This window comes from Eriocheir sinensis, chromosome 25 (genome assembly GCF_024679095.1).
Source record: "Eriocheir sinensis breed Jianghai 21 chromosome 25, ASM2467909v1, whole genome shotgun sequence".
Taxonomy (NCBI): domain Eukaryota; kingdom Metazoa; phylum Arthropoda; class Malacostraca; order Decapoda; family Varunidae; genus Eriocheir; species Eriocheir sinensis.
In genome coordinates this window covers 9,494,512-9,521,386 of record NC_066533.1, presented here as the reverse complement: position 1 = coordinate 9,521,386, position 26,875 = coordinate 9,494,512, and the positions used below count along the sequence as shown (strand labels likewise).

The following is a 26,875-nucleotide window of genomic DNA, read 5'->3' as shown; positions in this document are numbered from 1 at the left end:
CCTCTCTGTCTTCCCCTCTCTCTCTCTCTCTCTCCCTTTTCTCCCTCTCCCTTCTCTCTCTCTCTCTCTCTCTCTCTCTCTCTCTCTCTCTCTCTCTCTCTCTCTCTCTCTCTCTCTCTCTCTCTCTCGCCACAGGGTATTCCAAGGTCGTGTCGTAAGAGAGGCTTAATATTTTTTTTGCTATTTGCTTCTTGTTCTTTTCCGTAGTGGTAGTGGTAGTAGCAGTAGTAGTAGTAGTAGTAGTAGTAGATGTTGTTGTAGTTGTTGTTGTTGTCCTCGTCTTTTGCAGCATCCTCGTCGTTTTCCTTTTTTTATCTTCCTCTTTGTATTTATCTTTTTTTTTCTCGTTCTTTCTTTTTCATTTCCCGCATCTTCTTCGTCTTCGTCTTCTTCCTCTATCATAACCATTCTTTTTTTCCTTCTTTTTTTAGTTTTCTTCGCCTTCAACATCTTTTTCCATCTTCATTTTCTTCATCTTCATCAAATTTCCATCTTTATCTATACCTCCATCTTCATCACCTTCACCTTCATCTCCATCGTCCGTGTCTTGCCATTCTTCTTTTCCTTCTTTTTTTAGTTTTCTTCACCTTCAACATCTTCCATCTTCATTTTCTTCATCTTCATCAAATTTCCATCTTTATCTATACCTCCATCATTCTCTTCACCTTCATCTCCATCGTCTGTGTTTTGCCTAATGATAGCCTGGAGGTCGGCCCTTGTCTTGCCATCCTTTTATGCAGCGAACAAAGCCAAGTCGTTTCCCTGTACCATCACGGACCCGGAGACGCCTAAAGAGGGAAAAGCCACGAAGATCATATTCCAACCCCATCAGGCTCACATCACACACACACATTGATAAGGCTGTTTAGAGGTTGTCAGTCATTTCCATGGGTAGTTATAACGTCTGACCACACACACACACACACACACACACACACACATTGGATAAGGCTTTGTTAGAGGTTGTGTCAGTATTTCCATGGGTAGTTTTATATGTCTGACAAGGCTTACACACACACACACACACACACACACACACACACACACACATTGGATAAGGCTTTGGTAGAGGTTGTGTCAGTATTTCCATGGGTAGTTTTATAAGTTTGACAAGGCTTACACACACACACACACACACACACACACACACACACACACACACACACACACACTGGATAAGGCTTTGGTAGAGGTTGTGTTTGTATTTCCATGGGTAGTTTTTTAAGTTTGACAAGGCTTACACACACATTGAATAAAGCTTTGGTAGAGGTTGTGTTAGTATTTCCATGGGTAGTTTTTTAAGTTTGACAAGGCTTACACACTCACGTTGGTTAAGGCTTTGGTAGAGGTTGTGTTAGTATTTCCATGGGTAGTTTTATAAGTTTGACAAGGCTTACACACTCACGTTGGTTAAGAGAGTGTATCAAGACACCTCTCCTCCCGAAATTGACCTCTCTTTTGGCCGCTCGTTACTTTTGTCTGTGTGGGAGCAGCGATTAGCGGGCTTTTTTTTTTTTTACAACCTTTTTTGTTGTCCTTGAGCTGTTTCTTTAGCTTTAGAAAAAAAGGCTTTGGTAGAGGCTGTGTTAGTATTCTCAGGAGTAGTCTTGTGAGCCTAGTGATAGTCTGACAAGTCTTCTACACCATGAATGTGAAAGATGATCATGAGACCTCGACTACTCTCCTTTGTGACCTTTGGAATTTTTTTTTTTTTTTTACAACAAAGGAGGCAGCTCAAGGGCACAAAATAGGAAACAGTAATAAAAAAAAAAGCCCGCTACTCGCTGCTCCTATAAAAAGAATCAAAAGAGGTGGCCGAAAGAGAGGTTGGTAGAGGGCCGAAAGGGTCTCAGAACACGAGTTGACCTCTTTTCTGTCCTCTCCTTCACCTTTTAATATCTATTCCTGTAACAAGAAAAATTAATTGATGCCATGTTTGACTTCGTGTTATTTTGAAATTGATGGATTTTTACAGAGTTTCCCTCCCCTTCACATCCTTAACTCACGGCGGGCAATACAGTCCTTGAATATTCGGAGGGCGATTTTTTTGATGCTATGTAAGAGAGTTGAATCCCTTCCCTTTAAGCTTTGACAAGGACACGAGGGAAGGGATCAAGGACTTTACAGATTTAGGGCATTCAGGTCCTCACAGCTATTGGACATTCGATGGACAGCAGGAAAAAAGTTCAAGGGGGGTTTGATGCTCTATGTAGGAGGGTTGGATCTCTTCCCTTTTAACGTGGACAACGGCACAACAGAGGAAATCAAGACCATTATAAATCAAATACATTACACCCATTGCAGACCTTGAATAGTCGAAGGGGGCAGGAAAGGGTGAAGAAGAGTTGAATCCCTTCCCTTTAAACTCTATCAAGGACACAACAGGACTCAATGCCACTACAAATCTTATAACCCTTAGATATAGGAAGGGGTAAAGGAAAGGGTCCAAAGGCGATCAGATACTATGTAAGAGAGTTGAATCCCTTCTCTTTAAACTCAATTAAGGACACAACAGGACTCAATGCCACTACAAACCACACACTGCAGCTCTTATAGTCCTTAGATATAGGAAGGGGAGCAGGAAAGGGTTCAAAGGCGATCTGATACTATGTAAGAGAGTTGAATCCCTTCTCTTTAAACTCAATTAAGGACACAACAGGACTCAATGCCACTACAAATCACACACTGCAGCTCTTATAGCCCTTAGATATTGGAGGGGGAGCAGGAAAGGGCTAAAGGGCGATCAGATGTTATGTGAGAGAGTTGGATCCCTTCCCTTTAAGCGTTAGGCAAGGGGGAAAGAGAGGGAGTCCACCTAACGCGGCACTTCTTCATGAATAAGACAAGGCCGTATAAGAAGGCTTCAAGGGTATTATATCCATCAAGGCTGCTTCGATGTGAGTTCAGATATTTCCCCTTTAAGAGCTAGACAAGGGAACGTGTGAGGGAATCAAGAGAACAACAAACCGAGGATGGAGAGGCACTTAGTAAGGACGCGAGGAGAGTATAAAAGAAAACATCACAGCGAAGGTGGAGGAGGAGGAGTCGAGACCACTACGAACCGAGGACAGGGAGGCACTTAGTAAGGACGCGAGGAGAGTATAAAAGAAAACATCACAGCGAAGGTGGAAGAGGAAGAATCAATACAACTATGAACCGAAGACAGGGAGGCATTTATTTATGACATGAGGAGAGTATAAAGGAAAACAACACAGCGAAGGTGGAAGAGGAAGAATCAATACAACTATGAACCGAAGACAGGGAGGCATTTATTTATGACATGAGGAGAGTATAAAACATCAACACAGCGAAGGTGGAAGAGGAGGAATCAAAACCACTACGAACCGAGGACAGAGAAACACTTATTAAGGACGTGAGGAGAGTATAAAAGAAAACATCAACACAGCGAAGTCCTTTCCTAAGATACATAAAGGTGCAAGAGGAGGAATCAAGACCACTACGAACCGAGGACAGAGAGGCACTTTATAAGGACATGAGGAGAGTATAAAGGAAAACACCAACACAGCGAAGTCCTTTCCGAAGCTACATAGAGGTACAGGAGGAGACAAGACCACTACGAACCGAAGACAAGACACACACTTATTAAGGACATGAGGAGAGTATAAAGGAAAACACCAACACAGCGAAGTCCTTTCCGAAGCTACATAGAGGTACAGGAGGAGTCGAGACCATTACGAACCGAGGACAAGACACACACTTATTAAGGACATGAGGAGAGTATAAAGGAAAACACCAACACAGCGAAGTCCTTTCCGAAGCTACATAGAGGTACAGGAGGAGTCGAGACCACTACGAACCGAAGACAAGACACACACTTATTAAAGACATGAGGAGAGTATAAAGGAAAACACCAACACAGCGAAGTCCTTTCCGAAGCTACGTAGAGGTACAGGAGGAGTCGAGACCACTACGAACCGAAGACAAGACACACACTTATTAAGGACATGAGGAGAGTATAAAGGAAAACACCAACACAGCGAAGTCCTTTCCTAAGCTACATAGAGGTGCAAGAGGAGGAATTAAGATCACTACGAACCGAAGACAAGAGAGAGAATTTATAAGGGCAAGAGGAAAGTGAGATCCTTTCCTTTGAGCCTCACATAAGGGTACAGGAGGAGGGTTGAAGACCACTACAGACCGAGGACAAGAGACACACTTCTTTAGGATCAGAGGAGAGAGTAAGAAAAAGCATCATGACAGTGAGATCCTTTCCTGCAAGCCTCATTAAGAGCATTACCAAACTAGTACAGAGGCACTTTTTCAATAGGATAAAAGATGGGTATGAAAGAAAGCATCAAAACAGTGAGATCCAATCCTTTAAGTCTCACATAAGGGTATAAGAAAAGGGATTAAGAGAATTACCAACTTGTACAGAGGGGCACTTTTTCAATAGGATAAAAGATGAGTGTAAAAGAAAGCATCAAACAAGCGAGATCCAATCCTTTAAGCCTCCCATAAGGGTACAGGAGGAGGGATTAAGAGCATTACCAAACTAGTACAGAGAGGCACTTTTTCAACAAGATAAAATATGGGCATGAAAGACAGCATCAAAACACCGAGGTCCTCTCCTAAATTTAAGCATCGTATAAGGGAACAGGAGAAAGGATCGAGGGCATGACGAGACTAAGACAGCGAGGGACTTCTTCAATAGGATAAGGAAGTATAAAGAAAGTAGCAACACAGCAAGGTCCCTTCTTTTTTTAGCCTCGTATAAGAGAAGAGAATGGATCAAGGGCATCACGTGAGCAAGACAGTGAGGTACTTCTTCATACGGATAAGAGGAGAGTACACAAGGTCTCAAGGGTGTAACGGAGACTCAAAGGCCCTTCCTTCTTTCAACTTCAAAGCGAGTACACGTGAAGGAAACAAGAGCACTACAAGCCCAAGACGGAGAGGCGGATTAGGAATAAGCGAAGGGCAGAACAGAAGGTCTTAAGGATGTAAAGGAGACACAGAAGCCCTTCGTTATGGCCTCAAGGAACGTACAGGAGAAGGAAACAAGAGCATTACCAAACCAAGACACCGAGCTATACAAGAGAAAGCCAATGCGTTCCTTCCCTTGCAGCATCTCACACCCATGCCTAGACCCCAGACTAGGGGAGGCGGTGACTGAGTGGTTAGCGTAACGGCCCCGCGTTCAGGAGCTCCAGGAGGGACGCGGGTTCGAATCCTGGCCGCCGCACAGCTGAGGTTTTTCAGTCACCGCCGAGTGGCCCAAGACTACCCACATGCTGGCCTGAAGACCACCCATCAACCTGGGCTCTAGATAACCTCTCCAAAGAGAGGTTCAAAGATGAGTTCCAGGGGGCAGCATGAGCCAACACAAGATGGCGCCACTATAAACACTCGCCGGCGCCAGAACGGGCTGGGCCGACCATCAGGCCCCACCGGGAAGAAGCCTTGGGCCGACCATCAGGATCCACCGGGAAGAAGCCTACCGGCACAATAGGCAGCGACGTAAAAAATAAAAAAAATAAAAAAAATAAAACATCTTCTCAAACATTTCTTCGGGGCTCATACACCCACACTGAATAAGGCTTCCGTAGAGGTTGTGGGTATTTTCATGGGTAGTTTTATGAGCCTGGTAATGGTTTGACAAGGCTTCTGCATCATGAACGTCATTAAACACTCGTAAGAACCGGACTAACCCAATTTGTGGCCTTGGGAGATATTTTGTTGTGAGGGTCGAGGTGTCTGAGAATAGTGTAGAAGAGTGTATCAAGACACCTCCACCCGAAACTGACCTCTCTTATGGCCACTCTACTTTTATCTTTTATAGGAGCGGCAAGTAGCGGGCTTTTTTTTTTTTTTTTTGTACCCGTTTTGTTGCTCTTGATCCGTGTCCTCTAATGTATAAAAAAAAAAAAAAATTACCTGGATGCTCGCTTGGACCTCTGCCGCTGCGAAGGGAACCCAGAGCGAGGCGCGGCGACCTGATCCTTCCTTCCTCCTCCCCGTTGCTCTGCTAGACTTAAAGGAGAGGCATCGAGGGAGAGTAGAGAAAGTCTTCTGGTATGCCGATGTTGCTCTATATCTCTATCTGTGTCTGTTTGTATGTTTATCTCTCTTCTTTTTCTTTCCTTATTTAATTATTTCTTGTTTGCTTTCCTTCATTCTTAGTTCCTCTCTCCTTTCCTTCTTTCTTTTATTCTTATTTTCTTTCTTTCTTTTGTTCTTTCTCCCTAATTCCGTGTTTGCCTTTTTCTGTTCTTAATTTTTGCTCTTTTCTTCCTTTTCCTTTTGTATCGTCTTATTTTCTTTTCTCCTCTCTCTCTCTTCTCTTCTCTTCTCTCTCTCTCTCTCTCTCTCTCTCTCTCTCTCTCTGTACAGGTGGCGGCTTGGTCTGATTCCCACGCTTACTTAGACTGGGTTAGGAATAGGTGTAAGGAAGGGACGAGGCCTGGATGTGTGTGTGTGTGTGTGTGTGTGTGTGTGTGTGTGTGTGTGTGTGTGTGTGTGTGTGTGTGTGTGTCTGAATGTATGTATGTATGTATGTATGTATGTATGTACGTGTATATGTATGTATGTATGTGTATGTGCTTATTTGGAGATGGGAATGCATGTGATAGAGATGGATGAGAAAATGGATGAAGAGAACGAAGGAGTAGGAGAAGAAAAGAAGACGAAGGAGAAGGAAGAGGAGGTGTACGTATATGGAAAAGATAAAAAAAGTAAAGTATAAAAGGTGGAGGAAAAAACAAAAGATGTATTACGTAAACAATAGGTCTCTCTCTCTCTCTCTCTCTCTCTCTCTCTCTCTCTCTCTCTCTCTCTCTCTCTTCACAACAATCTTCTTAGTTGACATCTGAAGTGGCAGTGTGCGCGCGTGTGTGTGTGTGTGTGTGTGTGTGTGTGTGTGTGTGTTAGGCACGGCTGAGCTGCAGATTGATTTCTCTCACATACCTACGTGTTATTTCATTTATACAGGGCTCTCTCTCTCTCTCTCTCTCTCTCTCTCTCTCTCTCTCTCTCTCTCTCTCTCTCCGTGCACTCCTGTCCAATCTCTCACTATCTCTCAGCCTCTCCTTCTCACACGGCCTTTCCCTTCCTCCCTCCCTCCCTCTTTCCCTCCCTCCTCCCATCGACCACAGAGGAATCGCGATAAACAGGTTCTTCCTCTCCTCTCCTTCGCCTGTGAGTGAAAGTGATGGAGAGACGACGATAGGGAGGAGGAGGAGGAGGAGGAGGAGGAGGAGGGGGAGGAGGAGGAGGAGGAGGAGGAGGAGAGCGAAATGCAGACACGACGATAGTGGAAGAGGAGGAGAAGGAGAAGGAGGAATGCAGTGGTCATGATGGAGGAGGAAGAAGAGGAGGAGGAGAAGGAGAGGGAAATGCCAGAGAAAGCATAAATAGAAAAAACAGGAAATAGAAACCAAAAGTAAATAAATGAGTATAAAAATGAAGTGATAGAAAAGGGAAAAAAAATATGACGCAAGAAAATATAATGGAACACACAAGTAACCGAGATTTCTTTTTTTTTTTTTTTTTACACTACGACCCACGGCGTTTAAAAGATACAATGGGGGGGGGGGAGGGGGGGGGGGGTTGATCATCGGCCCTAGTTTCTGCTGGAGCGGGTGTATTGTTCTTTACACTGACGCCCTCCTCGCAAGCATGGTAAGAGAGCTGAATCCCTTCCCTTTAACAACCACAATACAAAACAACAACAACAACACTAACAAAACCAACAAGCAAAAAATAAATATAAAAAAACATAGCATCACTCTGGGCAAACTCTTAATCTTCTCAAATATTATCAAAGGTTGTTTTTTAAGCTTTGACAAGGATACGAGGAAAGGGATCAAGGACTTTACAGATTTAAGGCATTCAGGTCCTCACAGCTATTGGACATTCGATGGAGAGCAGGAAAGAAGTTCAAGGGGGATCTGATGCTCTATGTAGGAGCGTTGGATACCTTCCCCTTTAAACGTGGACAACAGCACAACAGAGGGATTCAAGACTATTACAAATCTCCTCCCGAAATTGACTTCTCTTTCGGCCACTCCTCTCCAATCTCTTTAGGGACAGTAAATAGCGGGCTTTTTTTTTTTTCGTTATTGTTTTCTTTTTTTAAGCCCTTGATCTATCTCCTTTACTGTAAAAAAAAAAAAAAAAAAAAAAAACTTACCCTTCCTATCCAAGCACATTCCTCAAGGTGTCTATCGTATTGGCACTCATCAAATAACCACTCAGTCTAATACCATATTTTTTTTAGAGCAAAGGTGACAGCAAGGGGAAAAAAAAGATACTTAACTATAGAAAAAAAAAGCCCGTTATGTCGCTCTCGTCAAAAGAGGAAAGTATAAGGATATCCATTTTAAAGATTCATAATGGATTGGAGAGATGTCTTGATGCATACTCCAATCTTGAAAGCGTTAAAGTCGTAGGCTATTCTTTAACGTCTATATCTTGCTGGCCCTCATTAAACCTACCCTTCGAAGCCTATACATAAACCATTAAACCTAACCATTAAACCTACCCAACCATTAACCTTACTAACCCTAAACCACTCATCATTTTGTAAACCAGTTCTTCCTGAAGCTCAAATCCGATTGGTGGTCGCTGGGGTGGAGTGGGCGGGGCTTACGTGCGGGGTTAATGTGAACAAGGACGAGACAGGTGGTTGGTTGACGGGTTGTTTGGTTGTTGCCTTACCTGAAAGCTGTGGTTGATGTTCTTGGTGCTGCACTCCGCCACGCTCAGGTCACTCAGGTGGATCTCGTCAAAGATAACACTCTGCAACACACGAGGAAACACACCTTAGACCAGCGCCGGGTGGAGGAGGAGGAGGGAGGAGGGGAGGAGGGTGGAGATGGAAGGAGAGGGAGGGAAGTCAGGGAGGCTGTATAAATGGATGAAGAGAAGTGAAGGAGACGGAGGGAAATATGAGGGGATGTTTCGGTGGAAGAAGAGAAGTGAGGGAGACGGAGGGAAATATGAGGGGATGTTTAGGTGGAAGAAGGGAAGTGAAGGAGACGGAGAGAAATATGAGGGGATGTTTAGGTGGAAGAAGAGAAGTGAAGGAGGGGACGGAGGGAAATATGAGGGGATGTATATATGGATGAAGAGGAGAAGTGAAGGAGGGGACGGAGGGAAATATGAGGGGATGTTTAGGTGGAAGAAGAGAAGTGAAGGAAGGGACGGAGGGAAATATGAGGGGATGTTTAGGTGGAAGAAGGGAAGTGAAGGAAGGGACGGAGGGAAATATGAGTGGATGTTTAGGTGGAAGAAGAGAAGTGAAGGAGGGGACGGAGGGAAATATGAGTGGATGTTTGGGTGGAAGAAGAGAAGTGAAGGAGGAGGAGGTAGGGAAATGTAAGTGAATTAGTAAAGTTAAGTAAGGAGGGGGACGGGGTGGAGGAGGAGAGAGGAAAGTAGAAGTGAATGTTTAGGTGGAAGAAGAGAAGTGGAGGAGGAGGAGAGGCAGAGGAGGTGGATGAGGGATGGAAATAAAGGTGCATGAAAGTACAGGCGAATGAAGAGGAGTGAGGTGGTGGAGGAGGAGGAGGAGGAGGAGGAGGAGGAGAAAAGGAGATGGAAGAAGAGGGAGTGAAAGAAGAGAAAGAAGAAGAGAAGACGGGACAAAGGAGAATAAAGGGAATTATAAGAAAGCAATAACACTACCACCACCACTAATAATGATAATAATAATAATAATAATAATAATAATAATAATAATAATAATAATAATAATAATAATAATAGTTGTAGTAATGCAAGAACAGGAGAGAGAGGTGATGTCAATGACCCGATTACGAGAGAGAGAGAGAGAGAGAGAGAGAGAGAGAGAGAGAGAGAGAGAATATCACTTTCCCTTTTCACCAACCTCGGCAAAACAACGACGACAACAAGATTACAACACACGACACCGTACGAAACCCTAAATACGGTGATGAATAAATAAATAAATAAATAAATAAAAAGATAGATAGATAGATAATAAAACAAACCACGTCAACAAAAAAACATAGATAGATAGATAATAAAACAAACCACGTCACAAATAAACATAGATAGATAGATAATAAAACAAACCACGTCACAAAAAAATAGATAGATAGATAGATAATAAAACAAAACCACGTCACCAAAAAAAAAACAAAAAAAAACACGTACAAAAACACAAAAACACAAATATGACATCAAAATCCAAACACAAAAACAAACAAACAAACAAATGAGCAAACAAACTGACAACAACCCCCCTCCCCTCTTCCCCCCTCCCCCTTCCCCCTTAAAAAAAAAATATAAATAAGACATGACAATTATACGCCCCGGTGACGTCAGTATCAACTAACAAAAATAATCATCATAAAAGGAGAAGCGTTGACGAGGCCTGAAATGAAGAGAAGGAGGAGGAGGAGGAGGAGGAGGAGGCTAGACAGGATGAGGGCTGGAAGGAAAAGACAAACAAGGTGTGAACATGAATAGGAAAAGGAGGACGAGGAGGAGGAGGAGGAGACAAGGAGGATAGACAGGATGCAAACTGGAAGGAAAAGACAAATAAGAAGAGAACAGGAATAGGAAGAGGAGGAGGAAGAGGAGGAGGAGGGGGAGGAGAATATACCAGTGATCAGATGTATTTCAAGCGACATGACAAACAATGATCAGGATATACACACGGAATTCAACACACACACACACACACACACACACACACACACACACACGTAATGGCCCTGCTCTTCCAACTTCCTAGTCATAAAATTAAGTAGTAGTAGTAGTAGTAGTAGTAGTAGTAGTAGTAGTAGTAGTAGAAATCTCACTTCTTTCTTTCAGTAACCAACAAAAGGATACGAAGGAATGAAGGAGGAGGAGGAGGAGGAGACACACAACAAGATATAAAAAAAGAGAGTTAAATAAAGGTTTGTTATGTACACTCTCTCTCTCTCTCTCTCTCTCTCTCTCTCTCTCTCTCTCGTCTGGAAACCCCCAACGCTCCTCCACGGAAGGCGATGTGACGTGGCCATTGTGGTTCTTACGTCACTAGGTCCGGGTTGCGCTCTCTCTCTCTCTCTCTCTCTCTCTCTCTCTCTCTCTCTCTCTCTCTCTCTCTGACAGTTTGACATTTGGCAAAACTTTCCGCTTGTTTCCTTCCTCTTCTTCTTCTACCTCATCTTTTATTCATCCTCTTCTCCTTCGTATCATTATTAATATTATTCTTTTATATACATTCTTAAGTCATTCACATTATACACACTAGGATAGATACAGATAGATACGTAGACAGATACATACATATACAGATAAAGATAGATATGTATTTAGGTAGAGAGAGAGAGAGAGAGAGAGAGAGAGAGAGAGAGAGAGAGAGAGAGAGAGGAAAACAAATACACACAGAGGACTAAACACACACACACACACACACACAGAGCTTACGTATTCTGTTCGGGAACACGGAAGGCATTTAAAGTTTCTCTGAATGGCTGCTTTCTTTCAATTCTCTCTCTCTCTCTCTCTCTCTCTCTCTCTCTCTCTCTCTCTCTCTCTCTCTCTCTCTCTCACAGTTATTGGCTTTTACATTTGAGAGAGAGAGAGAGAGAGAGAGAGAGAGAGAGAGAGAGAGAGAGAGAGAGAGAGAGAGAGAGATCTAAGAACTGACAAGTAACACCATCACCACGCCCACCCCTTCCACCTCCACCTCCACCACCACCACCACCACCGCCGCTACCATCATCATCTATCCTCCCCTTCAACTCCACCCTTCACTACCATCATCATCATCATCATCATTATACATTATCTTTCCCTTCCTCACCTCCCACGTCACCATCACCAATATACTCTCCTTATAATTCATCACCTTCACTACACGCACCACCATCATCATCATCACCCTTCCTCATCACCACCACCACCACCGTCACCATCACCACCACCATCATCATCATCTATCTTTCCCTTCCTCATCACCACTACCACCACCGTCACCACCACCACCATCATCATCATCTATCTTTCCCTTCCTCATCACCACTACCACCACCGTCACCATCACCACCATTATCATCATCATCTATCTTTCCTTCACCACAACCACCACCACCACCACCACCAATCACCTCATCATATTAACTCATAGTACCCAGTAATATTAGACGACCTGACCCTGCCACGCCCCTGACACACACACACACACACACACACACACACACACTGCCCCCACCCCACACCTGTAATCTAATTTATGATGGGCCTCGTTTCTCACCCCTTTACCTGTCCAGCCTATGACCCTCACCTGCCTTACCTTTTCCTCACCTACTTACAGACACTAATTAATAACCTTTTTTTTATTCTTTGCCTACCTGAAGATTTTTTTTTTGCCTTGTTGGCCTTGAAGGAAGGTAATTATGAGGAAGTAGGAAAAGAGGAGGAGGAGGAGGAGGAGGAGGAGGAGGAGAGATGGAGAGAAGGAAGCCGAAATAAAGTAAGGAAAGGAAGGAAGGGAGGAAAGATAAAAAGGGAAAGTGGAAAGAAGAATATAAGGAATAGAAAAAAAAGTGCGAATAGAAAAAATTAGGAGAAGAGGAAAGAGAGAAGGAGGCACAAGGCAAGTAAGGGAAGGAATGAAGGAGGTATAGAAGGGAGGAAGGAAAAGGAGGGAAAATTGAGAAAAGGAAGAACAAAAATCTGAAGAGGAATTAATGAAAAAGAAGAGAAAATGAGAGAGGAGAAAGTAGACGGAGGGAGGGAGAGGAGGAGAGATGGAGAGAAGGGAGAAGGGAAAGCAAAGGTATGGAGAGAGAGAGAGAGAGAGAGAGAGAATCATTACGTCAAACGCCGTCATTTCCGTCATATAATTTGAAAAGAACATTGAAAAGGAAAAAGTGAATAACATAGACACGAGGGGAGGGGGAGGGGGAGGGAGGGAGAGGGAGGGAGGGAAAGGGAGAGAAGGGGAAGGAGGGGATGAAAAATGAAATGTCAGTTACGTGTCAATTTACTTTGGTTTGGACATTCGCACCACCAAGAGAGAGAGAGAGAGAGAGAGAGAGAGAGAGAGAGAGAGAGAGAGAGAGAGAGAACATACTGAAGTAGTGCATTTTATATATTCGTGTATCGACCTGTAAATCATTTGACCTTGGCGATTGTTGTAACTCCTCCTCATCACCCTCTTCTTTATATTCCTCCTCCTCCTCCTCCTCCTCCTCTTCTCCTCCTCCTCCTCCAAACCACTTATAGAGAGAAACTTCGAATGCAAGACGCCAATAGTAATGTTATCTTTGCATTACTCGTTGTAGGACCTCACCTGGAATACGCAGTGCAGTTCTGGTCCACTAATTACAAGGATAACGAATTAGTCGAAGGTGCAACGACGCGCTACGAAAATGACCCTATTCGTTGAGGGCACAGCCGTCTGAAGAACAACTGAAGGAATTGAATTTCTTTACGTTGGGCAAAGAGACGACTACGAGGGGATTGGATACGGGTCTTGAAATCGTAATATACATTGATTTATATTGCTCTTCTTCCTCCTCCTCTCTTCTAGTTTGTGTGTGTTTGTTTTATCTCCCTCGTTCCTTCTCTCTTGCCCCTTTCTGTCTTCCTTTTCCTTTCTTCCTTTTCTTGTTACTCTTTTGTGTGTGTGTTGCTCTTCCTCCTCCTCTCTTCTAGTTTCTGTGTTTGTTTTGTTTTCCTCGTTCCTTCTCTCTTGTCTCTTTCTGTCTTCCTTTTCTTGTTACTCTTTCCTCTCTTGTGTTGCATGTGTGTGTGTGTATTAACTTCTTCCTCCTCCTCTCTTCTAGTTTCTGTGTTTGTTTTGTTTTCCTCGTTCCTTCTCTCTTGTCTCTTTCTGTCTTCCTTTTCTTGTTACTCTTTCCTCTCTTGTGTTGCATGTGTGTGTTACCTTCTTCCTCCTCCTCTCTTCTAGTTTCTGTGTGTATGTTTTATCTCCCTCGTTCCTTCTCTCTTGTCCCTTTCTGTCTTCCTTTTCTTGTTACTCTTTCCTCTCTTGTGTTGCATGTGTGTGTGTGTATTAACTTCTTCCTCCTCCTCTCTTCTAGTTGTCTCTGATTATTCCTTCTTTTATTTTGCTGTCCTTTTTTATTCATTTTACTATTCCTTCTTCTCTCTCTTGTCCTTGTGTTTATTGCTTCTCTTATTCCTCCTCCTCCCTTGTCCTCGTCCTTGTGTTTATTCCTTCTCTTCTTTCTTCATCTTTCTTACTGTCCTTGAGTGTCATTCTCTTATTCCTTCTTTCTCACTGTCCTTGTCTCCTCTTATTCATCCCTCTCAAGTCCCTAAGTGCATTCCTTCCCTTATTCCTCTTTCATCTTAGCCTCCTGTGTATTCCTATTTCTCTTCTTCCTTCTTCTTCTCCGCCTTTGCTGTCCTTCATCTTCCACCTTTGGTTAGATAGTGTAGCTTGTCACAAACAGCCTCGTAAGGGCCATGACGTCTGTTGTTGTTTGTTCTTCCTTTGTGTGCTTTTGTGTCCTTGTCCTACTCGCATACAAATACTGGAGCTTGTCACAAACAGCCTCGTAAGGGCCATGATGTCTGTTGTTGTTTGTTCTTCCTTTGTGTTCCTTTGTGTCCTTGTCCTACTCGCATACAAATACTGGAGATCGGAGGGATATGTTACTAAACCGGGTAATCTTGATACGGCTAAATCGTCCTGTTATCTGCTTGTATGACGCTAATTCCTGCCCTCCTTCTCGTCTTGCTATATATTATTTACAGCTGACAAATACTAGAGATCGGCAGGGACATGTTAATTAACCGGGTCATCTTGATACGGCCAAAACGTCCTGTTATCTGCTTGTGTGACGCTAATTCCTGCCCTCCTTCTCGTCTTGCTGTTTATCATTTACTACTGAATTAATGACTTGCTTTCTTTTTGTGTGTTTGTTACTTTTAGCTTTCCATCTTCTACATTTTTTTTTACTTTTTCTCTTCCTCCTTTTCTTTACCTTTGTTATTTTTGTTAGTTAGCTTTCCATCTTCTATATTTTTTTTTACTTTTTCTCTTCCTCCTTTTCTTTACCTTTGTTATTTTTGTTAGTTAGCTTTCCATCACCTATTTTTTTTTTCTTTTTCACTCCCTCCTTTTCTTTACTTTTGTTATTTTTGTTATTTTAAGCTTTCCATCACCTATCTTTTTTTACTTTTTCACTCCCTCCTTTTCTTTACTTTTGTTATTTTTGTTAGTTAGCTTTCCATCTTATACATTTTTTTACTTTTTCACTCCCTCCTTTTCTTTACTTTTGTTATTTTTGTTAGTTAGCTTTCCATCTTCTACATTTTTTTTTACTTTTTCACTCCCTCCTTTTCTTTACTTCCTCCTCCTCCTCCTCCTCCTCCTCCTCCTCCTATTCCTCCTCCTTGCTTAACTACTTCCCTACCTTCTCTCTCTTCACATTGTTATTTATCTTCTTAACCTCCTTCTTTCCCTCTTCCCCGTCTTCTTTCTACCTGATTATATTCTTTTCTGTCTTTTTCTTTCCTTTTTATTCGTATGCCTGTTCCTCCTTTTCCTCCCTGGCAATCATGTTTTCTTTCTTCTTCTTTCTCTTTCTTTCTTTTCCCTCTTTTTTATTTTATTTTTCTCTCTCTTCTTTCCTAGTATGCCTCACCATTACCTCAACCACCACCACCACCGCCTCCACCACCACCACCACCACCATCACCACTATCACCTTCACCACCACTCTGCCACTTCAACTATCATCATCATCACCATCACCACCACCAAGGAGAGAGAGAGAGAGAGAGAGAGAGAGTTCTTTATCCTCCGCATCAATGGACAAGGGTTGGGTACGAAGAGAGGAATGTAGGAAATAAAGAAAGGAAGAGAGGAAGGAATTGATGAAGGAAGAAGTAAAGGAAGGAGGTGAAGGAGGAAGAGGGTAAAGGAAGACTGAAGCAAAACAAAGATTCATAGATAGCTTTTATAAATGTATGCATCGTTATCTTCCTTCATCTTCCCTATCATTATCTAAACTGAACTGGCCCTCTTTTCTTATTCCCTCTCCCTCCTTACTATCTTTATCTTCCTTTTATCTTTCTTATACGTAATTTTTGTCTTGTTTTTTTTCCCTTTTTCTTCCTTCATTTTCCCTATCATTATTCCTTTTCTTATTCCTCTTCCTTCTTCACTATCTTTATCTTCCTTTTATCTTTCTCATACGTAATCTCTCTTGTTTTTCTTCCCTTTTTCTTCTATCTTTAACTATTTTCCTTCATTTTCCCTACTATCTTTAACTATTTTCCTTCATTTTCCCTATCATTATCTAAACTGAACTGACCCTCTTTTCTTATTCCCTCTCCCTTCTAACTATCTTTATCTTCCTTTTATCTTTCTTATACGTAATCCTTGTCTTGTTTTTCTTCCCCTTTTCTTCTATCTTTAACTATGTTCCTTCATTTTCCCTATCATTATCTAAACTGAACTGACCCTCTTTACTATCTTTATTTTCCTTTTATCCTTCTTATACGTAATCTTTGTCTTGTTTTTCTTCCCTTTTTCTTCTATCTTAAACTATTTTCCTTCATTTTCCCTATCATTATCTAAACTGAACTGACCCTCTTTTCTTATTCCCTCTCTCTCTTTACTATCATTATCTTCCTTTTATCTTCTTTTACGTAATCTTTGTCTTGTTTTTCTTCCCTTTTTCTTCTATCTTTAACTATTTTCCTTCATTTTCACTATCATTATCCTTTTCATTATCTTCACATTTATCTTTTACCTTTCTTCCCTTTTCTTCCACTTTTCGTTCTGTACACATTTATTTTCTCGTTACTTTCCTCTCCTACTTCGTCTACGTACTCTCTTGACTGACCTTTTCTCCTCCTCCTCCTCCTCCTTCTGTAGCTTTTCTTCTTATTCCTTTTTCATCATCTTTAGCATTTCTCTTTGGTATTATTGTAGGAGTACACCAGTCTAGAGATGGCTTTTCTTACCCTGACCATTAGAAAGAGCTCCGCATTCTGAGTAAATTCATCCCCATAAACACCCCTCGGAAATCATTTATAACGGAGGGAGGGAGGGAGGGCGGTCAAGGCCAGGACGTGACACACGACCGCTCTGATGGTTGATGGGTTACTGCCCGCCGACCCACCGCCGCCTCCCAGCCCCAAGTGCTACAAATTTACCGTTAGTTTTAGGTTAGGTTAGGTTAGGTTAGGTTAGGTTAGGTTAGTTTTAGGTTAGGTTAGGTTAGGTTATGTTATGTTAGGTTAGGTTAGGTTAGTTTTAGGTTAGGTTAGGTTAGGTTAGTGTTAGGTTAGTGTTTAGGTTAGTTAGGTTAGGTTTTAGGTTAGGTTTTGGTTATGTTAGGGTTATGTTTAGTTTAAATGCACCTGTGTGGACGAAACTAGTTTTTTCTGGTAGATTTCGGTCTGTTTTGAATGAATGTGCTCTAAATTTTTTATCGCAAATCATTAGTCTCTTGGTTGGAAGGGGGGGGGGGTAAAAAAAAAAACACGTGATTTGCGATAGAAATGACACGCATATTCATTCAAAACAGGCCGAAAACTACCGAAAAAAACTAGTTTCGTTCGGAAATGCGAGACTGGTGAAGTGCTACAAATTTACCTTATCTTTTACCTTCCTTCCTTTTTCTTCCATTTTTCGTTCTTTACAAATATTACTTTTTCATCGCCTTTCTTTTCTACTTAATCTAAACACTCTCTTGACTGACATTTTCTCCTCCTCCTCCTCCTCCTCCTGTACCCTAGCCATGAATTCTAAATCGTACCTAGCTATTCCAAGCCGTACCCGGGACCTTCGAACAGACCCACTGACATATGAGTAACAGGTTCGAATCCCTTCCTTCTCTCCCTCTGCCTTCCTTTCTTCCTTCCTTCCATCATTCTTTTTTCTTTCTTTTATATTCCTGTTTGTTTCTTTCCTTCTTTCCATCTTTATTATTCTTTCTTCTATATGTTTGTTTGTTTCTTTCTTTCCTTATTGTCTTGAGTTTCTTCCATTCCTTCCTTCCTTTCTGTCTGTCTGTCTGTTTGTCTCATTCTTTCTATCTTTCTATCTTTCTTTCCTCTCTTTTCCTCCTTATTTCCTTCCTTCCTTCTTGTCTTCAGTTTCTCCCATTCCTTCCTTTCCGTCTGTCTGTCTGTCTTTCATTCTTTCTATCTTTCTTTCACTTCCTTTCCTCCTTATTTCCTTACTTCTTTCTTTCCTTTCTGCCTAGACAAACTGATTAGCATATGTGTAGATAGACGGATAGAAAGAAAGAAAAATAGACAGATAGATAGATATATTAAAGGCATATGTGTAGATATACGGATAGAAAGAGAAGAATAGATAGATATAGATATAATTAGATAGATATAATACAGGAAAGGAATAGAATAATAGATTAAAAGAATGGCTAAAAGATGAAAAACAAGACACCAGAAAAATAGATCTTGCCTTCATCACCCAGACTCCTTCCATTTGTCTCCATTCTCTCACGACCATGACAAAAAAAGGGATATCTAGGCCACGACCTTTATTTTTTTTTCTCCCTTCTTTTACCTCTTTTTCCTTTATTTTCCTTACCTCCCCGAAACGAAAATTAGAAACATTTCTCCTCCTTTTCTTCTTTCTCCTCCTTTCTTTCTCTCCTCTCTCTCCCCACAACGAAAATTGGATAAAATAATAAGACATCTCTCTCTCTCTCTCTCTCTCTCTCTCTCTCTCTCTCTCTCTCTCTCTCTCTCTCTCTCTCTTCTACTCCTTTCTTTCTTGTTTTCTTTCTCTCTCCTCTCTCCCTCCCTCCCCCCCAGAAACTAAAATTAGATCAAATATAAAACCCTTCCTTTCTCATCCCTTCTTCTCTCTCTCTCTCTCTCTCTCTCTCTCTCTCTCTCAAAACGAAGATGAAAAGCAAAGGATCGAAAATAAGACAACTTTATCTTTCTTTCTTTCCTCTTCCCTCTTTCCTTCCTCCTCCTCCTCCTCCTCCTCCTTCTACTACTACTACTACTACTACTATTACTATTACTATTACTACTACTACTACAGCTACTACTACTACTACTACTACTACTACTACTACTACTACTACTAATAATAATAATAATAATAATAATAATAATAATAATAATAATAATAATAATAATAATAGGAAGAAGAAGAAGAAGAAGAAAAGAAGGTAGCTAAGGAGTCGAACCCCCGACCGTGACTTTTCCAGGACGTTAATTATTTTCTGAACCCGCGTCGACACACCTGAAACTCTTATAACTACGGTCGAATTACCTTCAGAGAGAGAGAGAGAGAGAGAGAGAGAGAGAGAGAGAGAGAGAGAGAGAGAGAGAGAGAGAGAGAGAGAGAGAGATGCAAATACCCTCATCTACATAATTTCTATTCATAAAATCATTGACGGAACATGAAGATGGATAAGGAGAGATGGATAGATAAACACACTGACAGATAGATTGATAGATAGACAGACAGATACATACACTGATCTACAGATAGATAGATAAAGATGGGTACACATAGAAATACAGATGGGTAGATAGAAGGATGTGCATATAAATAGATAGTCAGATAGATATAGATTAATGTGCAGATAGAGGTAATTAAAGCGAAATAAATTAGTTTCAATAAGTGTATAGATATAAATAGATACGGATGGACAGATAGATAGATAAATAGATAGATAGATAGATAGATAGACAGTTAGTTAGATAGATAAATAAAGGGAGGCAGTCTACAATTTCCCATCCATTTGTAATTGTCAAGTGCCTCCCTCTTATCCTTCTCCCTTACCTCTTCTCTACGTAAACAGAGAAGAAGAGGAGCAGGAGGAGGAGGAAAGAAAAAGAGAGAAAAAAATGATGAAGAAATTAAAAAAAAGTAATATAATGATGTTTTTGGTGATTAAAGAGAGAAAGTAAAAAACAAGATGAGATTTCCCAGGAGTAATCAAAAGAAGAAGAAGAAGAAGGAGAACAAGAAGAAGAAGGAGAAGAAGAAGAAGAAGAAGAAAAAGAGGAAGAAGAAGAAGAAGAAGACAATGATAAAGAATATAAAAAGATTAAAAATACGAACAAGGAACAAGGTCTATGAAGAAAACAATAGAAAGAAGAAAGAAGAGAAAGAAGATGAAAATGAAGAAGAAGAAAAAGAAAAAGAAGAGAAAGAAAGGGACAGACTGAAAGAAAAAGGAAATAAAGGAGAAAGAATGAAAATAAAAATGAGGAGCAAGATCAAAGCAAGAAAACAACAACAACAACAACAACAACAAGAGAAGACGAAGACGAAAGGTGACCCCAAACTTCCCAGATTAAAAAAATACAGGCCTAAGAGACTAAGAAAATTATAGCCCTGTGAGATTATATAAAATAACTAGAAAATACCCGTAATTAAGCCTCGTTCGGGACAAGAAAAAAAATCATAACTTCTTAAAAATAACGAGGAAAAAAATTACCCCTTCCATTATTAAAAGATGAAACCTGAACCTCTTCCTCTTAATAACTTTCCCCTCTTATAAAAACAATATGAGCCTTCTTCCCTTACCTTCCCACTATGAAAAAAATTATAAACCTCCTTCCCATGAACCTCCCTGAGAGCCCTTACCTTCACCCCTTATGAAAAAAATATATATATACTTTCTTCCCTTTAAAGACTAATGTGTAGATAAATAGGTTATTAAAGCGATATATATGAGTTTCGATAAGTGTATAGATATAAATAGATACGGATGGACAGGCATGGACAGATAAATAGATAGATAGATAGACAGTCAGATAGATATATAGATAAATAAAGGGAGGCAGTCTACAATTTCCCATCCATTTGTAACTGTCAAATGCCTACCTCTTATCCTTCTCCCTTACCTCTTCTCTACGTAAACAGAGAGGAGGAGGAGGAGGAGGAGGAGGAGAAAAAAATATTAAATAAAAAATGATAATGATGATATTGATAATTAAAGAGAAAAAGTAAAAAAACAAGATGAGAGACTTCCCAGGAGTAATCAAAAGAAGAAGCAGCATAATAATAATAATAATAATAATAATAATAATAATAATAATAATAATAATAATAATAATAATAATAATAATAATAATAATAATAATAATAATAATAATAATAATAATAAGAAGAAGAAGAAGAAGAAGAAGAAGAAGAAAGAAAGAAACAGGAAAACAATGATAAGGAAAAATTTAGATATGTTAAAAATACGAACAAGGAACGAGTCTATGAAGACAATAATAGGAAAAAGAAAGAAAAGGAAGAAAAAAAGATGAAAAAGAAGAAAAATAAGAGAAAGAGACAGACTGAAAGAAAAAGGAAATAAAGGAGAAAGAATTTTAAAAAATGAGGAGCAAGATCAAAAGCGAGAAAACAACAACAACAACAACAACAAGAGAAGACGAAGACGAAAGGTGACCCCAAACTTCCCAGATTAAAAAAATATAGGCCTATGAGACTAAGAAAATTATAGCCCTGTGAGATTACATAAAAATAACTAGAAAATACCGGTAATTAAGCCTCGTTCGGGACAAGAAAAAAATCATAACCTCTTAAAAATAACGAAGAAAAAAATACACCTTCCATTATTAAAAGATGAAACCTGAATCCTCGGGGGAGGCGGTGGCTGAGTGGATAGCGTGACGGCGCCGCGTTCAGGACGGCGCGAGTTCAATCCCCGCCCGGTGATACCAAGCTGGGATTTTTTCAGCCGCCGCCGAGTGGCTTAAGACTACCCATATGCTGTCCAGAAGACCACTTATCAACCCGGACTCTAGATTCTAGGATTAAAGATGAGCTCCAGGAGGGCAGCATGAACCAACGCAAGATGGCGCCACTATAAACACCTGCCTGCGCCACAACGGGCTGTGCCATACCATCAGGCCCCTCCAAAAACAAGCCTACCGGCGCCACAGGCGAAGACGTAAAAAAAAAATTAATAATAATAATAAATAAATAAATAACTTTCCCCTCTTATAAAAAAAACAATATGGGCCTTCTTCCCTCACCTTCCCACGATGAAAAAAATTATAAACCTTTTTCCCATGAACCTCCTTGAGAACCATTACCTTCCCCCCTTATGAAAAAAATATATATACTTTCTTCCCTTTAAAACACGAACCTTTTCGAGAACCCTTACCTTCCCCCTTATGAAAAAAATATGTATACTTTCTTCCCTTTAAAACACGAACCTTCTCGAGAACCCTTACCTTCCCCCCTTATGAAAAAAATATATATACTTTCTTCCCTTTAAAACACGAACCTTCTCGAGAACCCTTACCTTCCCCCCTTATGATAAAAAATATATATACTTTCTTCCCTTTAAAGACAAGAACTTTCCCGAGAACCCTTACCTTCCCCCTTAAGAAAAAAATATATATACTTTCTTCCCTTTAAAGACACGAACCTTCTCGAGAACCCTTACCTTCCCCCCTTATGAAAAAAAATATATATACTTTCTTCCCTTTAAAGACAAGAACTTTCCCGAGAACCCTTACCTTCCCCCCTTATGATAAAAATATATATACTTTCTTCCCTTTAAAACACGAACCTTCTCGAGAACCCTTACCTTCCCCCCTTATGAAAAAAAATATAGTAACATTCTTCCCTTTAAAACACGAACCTTCTCGAGAACCCTTACCCTCCCCCTTAAGAAAAAAATATATATACTTTCTTCCCTTTAAAACACGAACCTTCTCGAGAACCCTTACCCTCCCCCTTAAGAAAAAAATATATATACTTTCTTCCCTTTAAAACACGAACCTTCTCGAGAACCCTTACCTTCCCCCCTTGTGATAAAAAATATATATACTTTCTACCCTTTAAAACACGAACCTTCTCGAGAACCCTTACCTTCCCCCCTTAAGAAAAAAATATATATACTTTCTTCCCTTTAAAACACGAACCTTCTCGAGAACCCTTACCCTCTCTCTTAAGAAAAAAATATATATACTTTCTTCCCTTTAAAACACGAACCTTCTCGAGAACTCTTTCCTTCCCCCCTTATGAAAAAAAATATATATCTTCTTCCCTTTAAAAACATGACCTACTTCCCTTAAAACACATGAACCTTCCCCCTTATGAAGAAAAAATATAAGCCTTTTTCCCTATAAAAAAATGGACATTCTCCCTTAAAATTAGATGAAAAAAACCCTGATCCTCTGCCCTTTAAAAACAACTTTCTCACCTTTCAAAAAATATCTTTCTCCCATAAACACACACAACATATACTGACCTTTTTTTTTTTTTATCAAGAGATGGTCTGATCGAAACTCGGGTACACGAAAGAAAATAAAGATTGACTGATTGATTGATTAATAAATGAATAATCTTCCTTCATCTGTATATCCTCATGCCTACGATTTGAGCTCTTTCAAGAGGAGCGTATCAGGACACATCTCCTCCTAAAACCTCTCTTTTGGCCACTCTTCTAACTCTTTTTTATACGAGCATTGATTTGCGGACTTTTTTTCATTATTGTTTTCTTCTTTTTTTGCCCTTGAGCTGTTTCCTTTATTGAAAAAAGAAAAAAAGGAATATGATCAAAACTTGGGTGCAAAAAAAAATTGACTGACTGACTGACTAAAAGGAGGACGATTAATCAGAACTTGGATACATAAAAAAATATACTGATTGATTTTTTATTAAGAGAATATCTGATCGAAAGTTGGGTTACAAAAAAAAAATTAAAGACTGACTGATTGATTAATAGATGGACGACTGATCAAAACTTCGGTACACAATCAAGATAAATAAGATAAACATATGATTAAATAAAGAAAGAAAGGAAGGAAGAAACAATAGGATAAATAAAGAGATACATAAAGACTAAATGAATAAATGTGAATAAAGACTAAATAAGGAGACAAAAGACTAAATAAATAAGAAGTGAAAAGTAAAGGCTGTCTCAAGAAAGGTAAATAAAGACTAATTAAAAAAGGATATCAAGGTTAAATAATAAGATAAGTTTAATTAAAGATCGAATGCCTTCCTTTTCTCTCCCTTCCATCGATCTTTCTTTTCCCTTCTTTCTTTCTTTCCTTCGTTCGTTCGTTACTTCTTTGGTTCTTTCTTTCTTCCCTTTCGTTTGTTCGTTACTTCTTTCTTTCTTTCTTTCTTCCTTTAGTTCGTTCGTTACTACGTTGGTTCTTTCTTTCTTTCTTTCTTTCTTTCTTCCTTTCGTTCGTTCGTTACTTCGTTGGTTCTTTCTTTCTTTCTTTTTTTCTTTCTTTCGTTCGTTCGTTACTTCTTTGGTTTTTTCGTTCGTTCGTTACTTCTTTGGTTCTTTCTTTCTTTCTTTCTTTCCTTCTTTCTTTCGTTCGTTCGTTCGTTCCTTCGTTGGTTCTTTCTTTCTTTATTTCTTTCTTTATTTCTTTCTTTCTTTCGTTCGTTCGTTACTTCTTTGGTTCTTTCTTTCTTTCTTTCTTTCTTTCCGTCTTTCTTTCGTTCGTTCGTTCGTTCCTTCGTTGGTTCTTTCTTTCTTTCTTTCTTTCTTTCGTTCGTTCGTTCGTTCGTTGGTTCTTTCTTTCATTCATTCATTCTTTCTATCTTTCTTTCGCTCTTACTTTCACGAAAAAAAAAGTTTAATAGAAATGTGAATGAAGGTAAAATATAGAAACGGAAAATAAGACTAAATGCCATAGTAATAAGTCAATAAAAGCTGGATAAAGAAAGATAAATAAAGATAAATAAGAGGTGGATAAAGAAAGATCAATAAAAGATTAAAAAAAAAAGATAAATAAAGAAAGAGGCAAAAAACAAAAGTAATACAGGTAAACAAGACTACATAACGATAGGTAAAAACAAAAGCTAAATAAAATAAGATAAATAAAAAGCTAAATAAAGTAAGATAAATAAAAAGCTGAATAAAGTAAGATAAATAAAAAGCTAAATAAAGTAAGATAAATAAAAAGCTAAATAAAGTAAGATAAATAAAAAGCTAAATAAAGTAAGATAAATAAAAAGCTAAATAAAGTAAGATAAATAAAAAGCTAAATAAAGTAAGATAAATAAAAAGCTAAATAAAGTAAGATAAATAAAAAGCTAAATAAAGTAAGATATATAAAAAGCTGAATAAAGTAAGATACATAAAAAGCTAAATAAAGTAAGATAAATAAAAAGCTAAATAAAGATAAATAAAAAGCTAAATAAAGTAAGATAAATAAAAAGCTAAATAAAGTAAGATAAATAAAAAGCTAAATAAAGTAAGATAAATAAAAAGCTAAATAAAGTAAGATAAATAAAAAGCTAAATAAAGTAAGATAAATAAAAAGCTAAATAAAGATAAATAAAAAGCTAAATAAAGTAAGATAAATAAAAAGCTAAATAAAGTAAGATAAATAAAAAGCTTAATAAAGTAAGATAAATAAAAAGCTAAATAAAGTAAGATAAATAAAAAGCTAAATAAAATAAATGGAAAATCCTAAATAATAAAAAGGTCTTTAGCGTCTTCTGGGCCAAGTTCAAAATTAATCAAGGTTTCTGACGAAGAGGAAAAGTTACAAGTAAAGATTTTTTGGATGTAATCACTTTGAGAGAGAGAGAGAGAGAGAGAGAGAGAGAGAGAGAGAGAGAGAGAGAGAGAGAGAGAGAGAGAGAGAGAGAGAGAGAGAGAGAGAGAGAGAGAGAGAGAAACATTTGAAACATTTATTTATAGCTACAGTTGTATATGGAGAGAGAGAGAGAGAGAGAGAGAGAGAGAGAGAGAGAGAGAGAGAGAGAGAGAGAGAGAGAGAGAGAGAGAGAGAGAGAGAGAGAGAGACGAAGGGGGGATTAAAGGCAGGAAGGAAGAATGAAAAGGAAACAAAATGAAAAAATATAGAAGAGAAAGAAAGAGAGAGAGAGGGAGGGAGAGGGAAAAAGGGGAAGATGAAGGCAAAAATAAAGGAAGAAAAGGAAAACGAAGGAAAGGAAAAATAGATAGAATAGAAAAAGGGGAAAGAAGGAAACAGGTCGAAAGAAAGAAAAGGTATAAAAGAAAAAAAGGAAGAATGAAAGTAAACAAGCAATAAGTAAATCAGAAGAGAAAAATGAGAGAGAGAGAGAGAGAGAGAGAGAGAGAGAGAGAGAGAGAGAGAGAGAGAGAGAGAGAGAGAGAGAGAGAGAGAGAGAGAGAGAGAGAGAGAGAGAGAGAGAGAGATAATAAGCCTAGTATGAGCTCCTTACTAACATTTCACTAGGGATATTACTGACGCAACGAAATTACGCAATACAAAAATATCCCATTATCCCCCTCTCTCTCTCTCTCTCTCTCTCTCTCTCTCTCTCTCTCTCTCTCTCTCTCTCTCTCTGCCGGATGACGCAACGATCCTGGAAACATCAACAGCCTGAGAAGAGGAGGAGGAGGAGGAGGAGGAGGAGGAGGTAAGGCTAGAAAAATGAGGAATGGGAAACTAATGGAAGGAGAAGTGAAAAAGAGGAGGAAGAGGAAGAGGAAAAGGAGAGAAGAGAGGGAAAGGAAGAGGAGAGGGAAGGAATTGATGAGAAGGAAAGGGGAAGGAAGAGGAAGGGTAGAAGTGATAGAGAGGAGGAAGAGGAGAGGAGGGGAAGGGAGGAGTCAATGAGGAGGAGAGAAGGAAGAGGGAGGGAAATGGGGGAAGAGAAGTGAAAGAGAAGAGGAAGAGGAGAGGAAGGGAGGGGACGGAAAGGAAGAGGGGAGGAGAGGAGATGATGAGGATGAAAGAGGCAGGAAGAGGGAGGGAAGAGGGGAGAGGAGGAGGAGAGAGGGGAGAGAAAGGAGAGGAAGTGGAAGGAGAGGGGAATGAACTGAATGGAGGAAGACAATAGAAGGGAAGTTGAGGGTAAGTTGAAAGGGAGGGAGGAGGAGGAGGGGGAGGGAATGGAGGAAGAGGGGAGAGAAAGGAGAGGAAGGGGGAAAGAGGAAACGAGAGGAGAGACAAGATAAAACACAGAAGGGGAAATGGGTGAGAGAGAGAG

General features: G+C 39.7%; 1 protein-coding gene across 7 annotated transcripts in view; it reads right to left on the bottom strand.

The window, feature by feature from the left end:
• Window positions 1-26,875, bottom strand: part of LOC127003317 (diacylglycerol kinase eta-like) — a 144,300-nt gene that overhangs the window by 81,259 nt on the left and 36,166 nt on the right. For all 7 annotated transcript variants that reach the window (XM_050869807.1, XM_050869806.1, XM_050869812.1 and 4 more), the window contains one exon: window positions 8,677-8,757. In XM_050869807.1, the coding sequence (XP_050725764.1) occupies window positions 8,677-8,757 (81 nt within the window). The remainder of the gene's footprint in view (window positions 1-8,676; window positions 8,758-26,875) is intronic.